This window comes from Misgurnus anguillicaudatus, chromosome 2 (assembly GCF_027580225.2).
Source record: "Misgurnus anguillicaudatus chromosome 2, ASM2758022v2, whole genome shotgun sequence".
Lineage (NCBI taxonomy): Eukaryota > Metazoa > Chordata > Actinopteri > Cypriniformes > Cobitidae > Misgurnus > Misgurnus anguillicaudatus.
In genome coordinates this window covers 20,065,745-20,075,727 of record NC_073338.2, presented here as the reverse complement: position 1 = coordinate 20,075,727, position 9,983 = coordinate 20,065,745, and the positions used below count along the sequence as shown (strand labels likewise).

Below are 9,983 nucleotides of genomic sequence, written 5' to 3'. Positions count from 1 at the left end.
CTGGGTTGTTGTTGTTTGTGTTGATCAGTGCTATGAGTACTAATGTAATAAATAATGCTTAATTGGTACGTGTACACTTATTAAGTGCTGAGAGCAAGTAATGGCTTCAAAAAGCAGAGATACTCAAATAAATTCATGTATTATAGCTTTGGCACATCTTCATATACTGTATATGTCTGCGTTTAATGAAAAAGCATAGAAATGCGAGTGAAACAAAGTCATTAAACCGTGAAACGTAAATGTTTATCTGGCTTTACAGATAGATGTCACATAATGCACTCCTCATATAATACTTTAATTAAAAATGAACATTTACAGATTAGAGGTCACTGTAATTGAAATGAGAATTTAACATAGAGGAAAAAAATAAGAACTAACAGAAAAGCTCAAAGAAAGAGAACATGTTTTCTTTTTTTTTAAAGAGAGAAAGAGAGAGAGAGATACAGCCAAGTGTGCTTTGATATCAGAAAAAAGACTTCACTTCATAAGGCAATTGTTTTGTGTTGAAGTATATATTTTTTTGGTCTTGCACTTTTAAAAAAGTACAAATACGGTGTTTATTTGTATATATATATATTTATATATATCCAAGAAGCGATGTGAAGCCTTTCACGTCCTGAATGAGATGGAGCAATATTTACAAAGCTGTCCACGAACTGATATTGTGAGTGTTACTTTAAGGTTACCTCCTGAAAAGAGATGAACATTAAAAAAACAGTAAAGAAATTTTCACTTTGCTTTCATGTTTACCTTTTGGTTTAGCCATATCTCTGAATACAAAGGAATTGCTGTCCGACATTCTGGCAATCCAATCCAACATTAAATACAGATATACAGATCTCACAATACAGGATTTGCAACTGCAGATAAAATAGAAAAGCAGAGAGGGATTCTTGCTCCAAAACTTTACATCCGACTTCAATCCGTATCATTAATTCTCTGCATTCGTAACATTGACAAAAAATATCTCTACAGCATCGGCACATGTGTGTTAAGAAAATGTAGGTGTGTATTCTCACTTACAGTGTTCTCTTTCCATGTTTGATCAGGCTCATCTAGTAGGCGGTCCCCTTAAGTTAAATCCCCATTCTATCAAAGCAAACCCTACGTAAAGACAGCGAGTAGATTTGACCGTAGGCTAGATCCACCCCTCTTCAACAAGATTTTCCCAACGAGGGAGTATTCTGCCAATTCTACAGATTCTAAAATGTATGCTCCTGGTCAATTGAAATCCTGTTTGTTAAAACCGGCTCCCAAAAGAGGACGGTTCAAAGACACTCTCGTCCATGAACATTTACACACAATTACATTTTTTTTCTGTCTCTCTCATTGCAATAACAAATACATTCTTACACACAGGCAAAAAAATGAGCGACAGAGGCTCATTTAAACTAGCTGCACAGCTGTCCCAGTTCTGGCTCGGATGAATTGGGGAGTCTGGCGTTGAAACTCTGCAGCGCGTCCCGTATGCGTGCAGCCTCGCTGGACGACAGCTTGAGCCTGTGCCTCAACAGGCAGGAGAAGAGGTCCAGCGGTTGGGCTCCCGGAGGAGAGAGCCTGTTGATGCGGTCCCTCATCTCCAAAAGCATCAGGAAGGCCGCATCCTGCGAGCCCTGCGTGTACGGATAGTCCAACTGCAGGATCAGGTCCTTTATTCCCTCTGGATCGAAGTGCATGCTGTAGCCAAAGACCTTTAGGCTGTTGATTTTCATGTAGCCCAGGTTAGCCGACTGGTCATCCAGGTCCAGCGGCTCATAAAAAAGGGTCTCATTGACGGTGGGATCGTCTGTGATGATGCGACTGCGCAGGTAAATGTGCACCGTCTCGAAGAAGGACTTCCACTTGCTGCCAAGACTGAGGGTCCAGTTATAGCACTGGAGCGAGGCGTCCAATTTAGTTCTTTCCCAGTCTGTAAAGTCTTGCTGGTTGACGGGCATGAACCAGCTTTCGGAGTGACTGCCCCCGAAGGGGTTGACGTAGATGGCAGGCACGGGTTCCAGCGTACTGTTCTTAGTGGAACAGATCTGGAAAGAGATCCCCATCAACATATGGATGAGGTTGGACTTGTTCTTGTTGCTCTTGAGGGTGAGCAGCATGCGTTTTCTCCACGCTGGGTTGAACCAGCTGCCCAGACGCACGTCGTTGCTGATGTAGATGGCGTGGACCTCCATACGGCTGTCCAACCTTTGGAGGAGGTAGCGCATCTCTGCGTCCGGCATGTCAAAGTCAAAGTTGACGTAGTGGTCCAAAGAGTTGGCAATGTTGGGGCGACAGGTGCCCATATGGAGGATGCTGCCCGGGAGGCATGTGCCGCAGCGGGTGATGTTGTCTGGGGCACAGGACAAGCACAGGGTCCCCTCTCCAACCCTACAGGGCACGGTGCCTTGGCAGACATTGCGTTGATCGGCAGCACAGATGCAGCCCTGCAGTTGCTCAGAGAAGGTGCCGTGCACACCATGCTCGCTGCAGTACAACAGAGACTGGGCTTTGTTCAGCCAAAAGCCCAGGGATCTGTGAGGGAAGATGATAATTGCAAACATGATTAGTTCGTGCAAAATGACTGTCTAGAATTCAGTAAATGTCGTGAAATCTTCAAGTAACATGTTAAAACTGTTCATTCAGCACTTGACAGCGGCCTTATGTTCTCTGTGCTAAACGAGGCGTTAATTTCCGCCGACTGATTGATAAGAATATTAATCCGCTTCTGATGGCCTGTTCTTTGACAAAGGCAAATTGTTTTTAACCAAGAGAGGAAGTGAGTCTTAAGAGCACCGGAGATGCATGTGAAGAGACAGCATTTTTTCCCTTCTGGTTCATGCAATTTAGCAAAGAGACAAGTCACGTAAATTAATGCTCTGGCTCCACAGGCTCTCCATTAACTTCCTGCTCACTTCACAACTATTGGCCCATGCCTAATGCCCCACATACATAAATAAAATCAATTGCTCTTTTTGTCTGCCATTACCCTGTTGGATTCAGTTTCATTAGACCTTTATTTTGTCCTGCACCCTTGAGTTTATTAAACACTCTTCTGAATATATTAATGTAATATCTTCTTGTTGAAGATGATTATGAAAAAAAAACTTTAACATCAAATAAAGCAGTAAAGGACCATTTCACCCGTAGAAACATTCATCTTTATTGAAAGTGCGTCATATTTGTAGTTGAAATGTAACATACATTTAGAATTTGGTGCCTATTTTTTAGAGAAAAGGGGTGTTTGCAGTCTCACCCCTCAACAAAGATATTGGACATCCTGCTTTCAATGATGCAAAATGATTAATTTTTCCAGTCTCAGAGGCAACTGAGGAAATGATGCACGACCATTCAGAAACATGAATGGGGTTAACTATACAAAGCTTAATGTCAATAGGTGAAGTGTCCCTTTAAATATACCAATAAGCACCAAGCAAGCAATTTTGGCTAAAACAAGGCAACATTTGGGCTGTCAGTGAAAGTCTAATAGACGTCTAACCATAGCCCATAAATAGACTATGCGTATATGCTTACCTGTTGACTTGTCTTACACGATGGAGTATAGTACATCTCCAAGTTATTTTGGCAAAAACAGCATGTAACCAAATTCAAGGTTATTTAGGGTAGAAGTGGGTTACTCATAGCTGGACTATATATGGGTCTATATTTAGCCGTCATTTCACAGTCTCGGTTTTGGCCTGCTGGGCAGATTCAGCTTGAATAAACACTCGGTTCAAGGACAAGTTCGGTATTTTACACTTAAAGCCCTGTTTTCAGATTGTTTATGATGAAATAGAACAGTTTTGAATGAAATTTCGACATATGATGCTGGCCCGAGAATTTTCGTGTGTTTGTTGTATCACCTCCCACCTCTACAATGGCTGTATAGGTGCACTGGAACAAATCCTTTTCTTAAATGCATTAAACTTTTGTTTACAAAGACGTGAAACTCATCGAGTGGTCAGGGGTGTTCACTGATATGCTCACACAAAAATCGCTGCAAAAGATGCTTTCCAACAGGTTTCCAATCATAGTTTTTTCCAACTCCATTGCCTTTTATTAGATGTGCTGTGAGGTACGGTATTACTCCCCTGCCGGGAACTTTGTTTCTATTCTTGCAATTGGCAAAGGCGGATTATCGCCACCAACTGGGCTGGAGTGTGTATTATTCAAGCTCTTAGCGGAAGAATATACGAGTGTGAGGCGTTTGGAAAAATAGATTCACAAGTTTACAACGAATGGTAAAACACGTTGGTAAATATCTTTTGCAGCAATTTTTGTGTGAGCATTTCAGTGAACACCCCTGACCACTCGGTGAGTTTCACGTCTTTGTTAACGAAAGTTTAATGCATTTTAGGAAGAAAAGGATTTATTTCAGTGCACCTATACACCCATTGTAGAGGTGGGAGGTAAACAACAAACACCCGAAAATTCTCGGGCCAGCATCATATGTCCAAATTTCAGTCAAAACCGTTCTATTTTATCATAAACAATCTGAAAACAGGGCTTAAAGTGTAAAATACATAACTTGTCCTTTAAGTTTAGGCTCGTCAAAATGATTTTAATAAGTTTTAGTTATCTTTTATGGTAAATTGTATAAATGAATGCATGTACATGTGACAATCCTACAAAATGTCTTTGTATTATTCAGGTCTAGGTGAACTAGTGTAGTTTTGCTATTTCACTGTGCACATCAGACACATGTGGAAGCTGTCACAATAGACTAAGACTCTTCACATTGATGGACACTAACTATACCCTGTCACCCGTATGAAGCTCTTGATTATAGTGTGCTAGCATGTCCACTCTTCAGGTGGTTTCTCTTTATACCAGAGCCAGAAGGCAAAATGTTCCCTGCTTTAATATCTTCCGGTCTCCTTTTGCTCTTTTGTTTCTATAAAGATTTCAGGAATCTGACAGCACAATTACATATTTAGAGCCAAATTTATTCTCACAGAATAATGAGCTAAATAATTTCCCCATAACAACAGCAGCTGAACCTTTTAAAAATGAGGCTTCGGTGGGTCTTAGTCATGCTTTAAAACATATCATGTGGCAAATACTGGAAGAAAAGAATCCAATATTCCTATTCACTTTAAAATAAAGTTTTCTTATTAAGCTGTATGGCTCCATAAAGAACTTTTAACATCATTACTGTTTCTGTAGTGGAAAAAGGTTTTACATACTATAAAAAGGTATAAAAAAAGAAATTGAGGAGCTCAGATGCAAAAGCCTCTAAACGCAACCATCAAAAATTAGATAATGATATTAATCGAATGCTCTTAGCATGTATTATATGTTCATCAAATACCTTCACTTCGAATTCACTTTAGTGCCTCAGGCCATTCAGAAATACCACTTTGTTGGCTGAATCCATTATACCCACGTCGATTTTTGAAGTGCACAGAAGATGAATTGGATGAGCGACGGCGTGCAAAACGACAGTGGATCACAATTAAACTTGGGTCCTTGTGAGTACTTGGACCTGAATGCAACCTGAATGTGGTAGTGGCATGGATCACAGCACCCCCTAATGTGTGGGGTGTCATTCTGACTTTCATCATTGTCAATGTTTCTAGTTGCATCTTTAAAGTCGTTTGCAATTGTTTAATAATTGTGTTTTTTAAGGGGAGGTTTTTGCCAAAAAAGCTTGCATGCACTAAGAGAGTTTACAGTAAAGGACTGTAATTTGTTAAATGGGCCTATCAATGAAATCACTAAAGTGACATTTGTTAAAAATAAGGCATTTCAATTACTGACTAATAACCTTTTCATTGGCATTGCCAAGTTAAATTACGGAACCTAAACATAAGAGCCCAATAAAAAATGTTTTTTTTTCAAGAGAACACGACAGACGCACATAGAGGGTTTTGCATCTGAACTTCTTAATTGTTTTTTAAGGAAGCTTTGACTTAAAAGGTTCTTTGTAGAACCAAAATGGGCATCACTGTGTAAATCTTTTAAGAACCTTTACTTTTAAAAGTGTAGGCACAAAACGAAAAAAGGCAAATGCATGAAGGCCACAGTAGGCTATATTACAGTATGTTACTGTACAATATGAAAGTATAAAATACTCAAGGCCAATAGAATAAAAAAATGTTAATGGAACGGTTCACCTAAAAGTTATATTTGTGTCATCGTTTAACCTACTACTAACCCTTTGGTCAGTAAAAACCTCAATAATGCTTTTTTATGTGAAACACATAAGACTAATTTCCCCAGATAGCAATAGACTCCGAGGCGGATCTGCGCAGAAGCTGCCAACTTCTGTTAACTGGGACTGAAGAATCACTACAGTTTGTAGCTGGGTCAGTGACAAAAAGGTTTGGCAAGATGAGAAATTAAAAAAATATTTTTTAAAAACTTGTTTTAAAAGCACGGGTCAGGTTTATTTCAATCCATATTTATGTAAATTTTATTTGTATGAAAGTTAAGACTGAATGGACCTGAAAATGTCAAATGGTGTAACCACCAATTGCGCCAAAGAATGAGAAATATTAAATATTTTATCCACCTTGATGGCATGTAAGTGTAATCATCCAAAAAATTAAAATAAAAACATTTTAAAATATAATTTTATTAGTTATTTCTAAGTGTAAATTTTAATGCGTTTTTCTAATATTTGTCCTAACATATAAACAGGTGTGATTTTTAAATAATCTTTGACAAATGATGTAAAAAATCATATTACACTAAGCTAGATGATTATATTTTATGAATATATTTATATTTTAATAAAAAAATACTAGTTACACCAATTGGCTGCAGACCGGTTACAACACATTGACATTTTTGCAATTATCCCCCAAATATTCTTTTAAAATGAAATAAAACCAGAAATTTTAGACTTGGTCCTCAAAAAAGAAAATGCATGCAAGTAATCCTCAAATTTATTTTGAAATTTTAACCCTTTTGCATTTAATTGAACCATACAGACACAAAATAATTAACGTAATGTCATTGAACCAGCTCCTTGTTATGCAATTCAAGGTTTCCCACAGAAAATTTGTTAGTTAAGGTGGTAGGGTTGGGTGTTTGGGCGGGGCCGAGAGCGTGGCAATCAAAGGGGCGGGACGTATCCGTCATGATGAAAATTAAAATATTTTTATTTAATACACTCCAATAAAACTTAATTTTGAAGAAACTATGACAACAAATGAACACATACTAGATTATTAATGAATGAAATGTTTTTACCTCTAACAGGAATAGCTGCGTGGTTAACTAAAGGTTAATAAACACAAACTAAAGCAGATGTTGCAGAACGTCTCTGTTGAACGATGATAGATGGCGCAAACATTTTAAAATCTGATTATTTCCCACTATTAATTACATTATCTTAAAGGAGTGTAACTACTGTAGCATGTAAATAATGCACATAAATAACGTGAGCAAGAGCGCTCAACAATTATATTGAATCAACAGGCACGTGAAACCTAGCTAGCAGGTTGCTCAAACAACAAAATCACCAGCTAACTTACTTTAACCAGCAAGAACTATAGATTAATACAATAACAGGCTTAAATAAACCCAAAACATAAGTCCATTTACAGTTCTCACGGACATGCGTTTTATCAACTGGCTATCCTCAAGACATGAAGGACCAAGTCTTTATCTCATTTCGGTCGTGTGGTGCGCGTGCACGCTCGTGGTGTGAAGCGTGTCCGCGCTATTCTCTGAGATGTTTTATCAACTGGCTAGTTATCCTCCAGACAGTGACGGTCCTCCGGACCACATCTTTCTCATTTCGGCTGTGTGGCGCGCGTCCCCCCGCTCGCAGTGTGATGCGCGTACACGCTATTCTCTGAGATGCACTTGACGGCCTTTTGTGCAGCGACTATTATTCTTTTTTTTGATGACCTAGTTAAGGCGTTAGGGTTTCCAAGCTTAGGTGGGCCGCCTTAACTGAAATGTGCTGTGGGAAACCCTGCAATTTCCTTATGCGTTACACAAATTTAAAATGACACTAAAAATTATTTGTCGACTTTACGTTAAAAAATTTAGGAAACCCGTTGAGTTAAAAAATAAGTAAGAAATCCATACTGTTTCATATCTTCTGGTACACATATGCAACAACATACGTCAAATCAACCTTACCAGAGGATATGCAACAGTATGGAAATTGCTTACTTAAGTAAAGTCAACTAATCATTTTTATAGTGCAGCATACATGTTGAGTGTTTTCAACTAATTTGTTAATGTCTTACTGGATGCTGTTTAGTTTAGACTAGCTGAATCCAAATGAATTAACACTGTAATGATCCCTTTGCCATTGTAAGACTTTGTGAGAAGTACTTTCTTTCATTTGAACTACATACATCAGAGGGAATAGGTGGCATTGTACCTTTCTCTAGGCAGGCTGATCTTTGGCTGTGTGGGACAGCGCTTGCTGAGAGCAAAAAGCTTGCGCACAATCTTGATGGCTTTTCCCAGAACCACTTTAGTGCTGGTCTCCAGCAGACCATAACGTCTCTGCAGGACCAGATCCGACGTCCACAACTTGAAGATAGCGGATGTGTTTAAAAAATGATCCGTCGGCAGTTTCTTAAGAAAGGCCTTGAACTCGTCTGAAACACAGAGAGGGAAACGAAACTTATTATGGTTAATATTACAGTGAACCTTAGGAGAAGGGAAATAAACTATATTGAGCCGTTATGAGCTTTGAATGGAGATGAGTCAATTCATATGAATGCATGATAGGCGAGCTGTATATGAATTATTGAGCGCCTGACTGCGGGTGTTGTAAAAAAGGTTGCGGTGACAATAATATTAATCACCTGACATATCACCAAACTAAATAATGCCAGTACTACGGTGCTGTAGATGGGAGATGTAGAGGCTTATTAAAACTTTGACAATCATTTTGTACTGCTGATTGATCACAGCTCGAAATAAGGACAGGTTGTCGAGCGAACGTCATTGGAACGGCACCGTTCAGTTAAAAACCTCAATATTGCCTACCTCCTTCCATCTTAAACTACGATACGAGCTGAACCAGAGAAACATTAGGACTATTATCAGATATAATGGAGGGCTATGTTCTGGAAACCCATCTGAATTTTCTGGGCCACTTAAAAAGGCATTAGTATTCTTCAGAAACGAAGAGAAATGAGAACATTAGATCTGAGCCGATCCCTGGTGTTTCTCATTGTGAGCCCGTAGAGAAGACTTTGCACTGGTGTCACCGAGCATTGCGAAATGCAATGCGCACCCCGGTGTCCCAGGCCATTACAGTGTGCAATGATCCTGAGAGCGCTGAGCCAAGCGGCCCACACAGACATGACCAAATCACAGTGATAACATTAATGCTATATCAGACTCTCAGCTGAGCTCAGTTTAACAGTTTTTCGGCTATTTTTCTATAGACCTCAAGGTTTACTCTGTCATTTTATTTATGCGTGCCTCTCCATTTGACTGAAATAATGACAAGGAGGAAAGAGCAATTTTACAACATGACAGTGTTAGATTAATAGAGTGGTCTGTACCGAATCATGTTTGTAAGCTCAGTTTAATTGGTGTAGGCTGCCTTGTTAAATACAGTTTGTAATTTAACAAACTATTTTGAGATGGGTTTTTTTCGCAGGATACTAAAACTTCAATCAAGGCTTAAGTCTTATAGTCTTACTATATGATTTGAAGCATCAATGTTTGATTTGAATCATTGATTTCAATGTTTGACATGACCTTCTCAGTTAAAATTAAAGATATTTTCACAGGATGTTCTTTACGTTATGTAGAATGATTTTATGTGAAAACAGTAAATCACACAAAATAACTGTGGAAATGCAGAATAATCTAATTCATGAGTTTGTTACGTACAGCATACACTTTTGAAATATAGAAATGCTGCCATCTTCACAAACAAACCATCACAGTCGTAGTAAATATCAGTAAATGGCATATTTATTTAAAGATCAAACTCAGATGGAAGTAATAAAAGTGAAGTTATTTGATTTTCTGGCCTAATTTAAAGGTCCTGTTCTTTTCCGTGTTTTTGAAGCTTTGTT

At 38.6% G+C, this 9,983-nt stretch overlaps 1 protein-coding gene across 1 annotated transcript in view; it reads right to left on the bottom strand.

Annotated features, from left to right (window-relative positions):
- Nucleotides 1-274: 274 nt before the first annotated feature.
- Nucleotides 275-9,983, bottom strand: part of brinp2 (bone morphogenetic protein/retinoic acid inducible neural-specific 2) — a 154,993-nt gene continuing 145,284 nt past the window's right edge. Inside the window, exons 7-8 of the mRNA XM_073874204.1 lie at nucleotides 8,321-8,543; nucleotides 275-2,511 (exon numbers count right to left, since the gene is read on the bottom strand). Coding sequence (XP_073730305.1) covers nucleotides 1,392-2,511; nucleotides 8,321-8,543 — 1,343 coding nt within the window. The 3' untranslated portion in view covers nucleotides 275-1,391. The remainder of the gene's footprint in view (nucleotides 2,512-8,320; nucleotides 8,544-9,983) is intronic.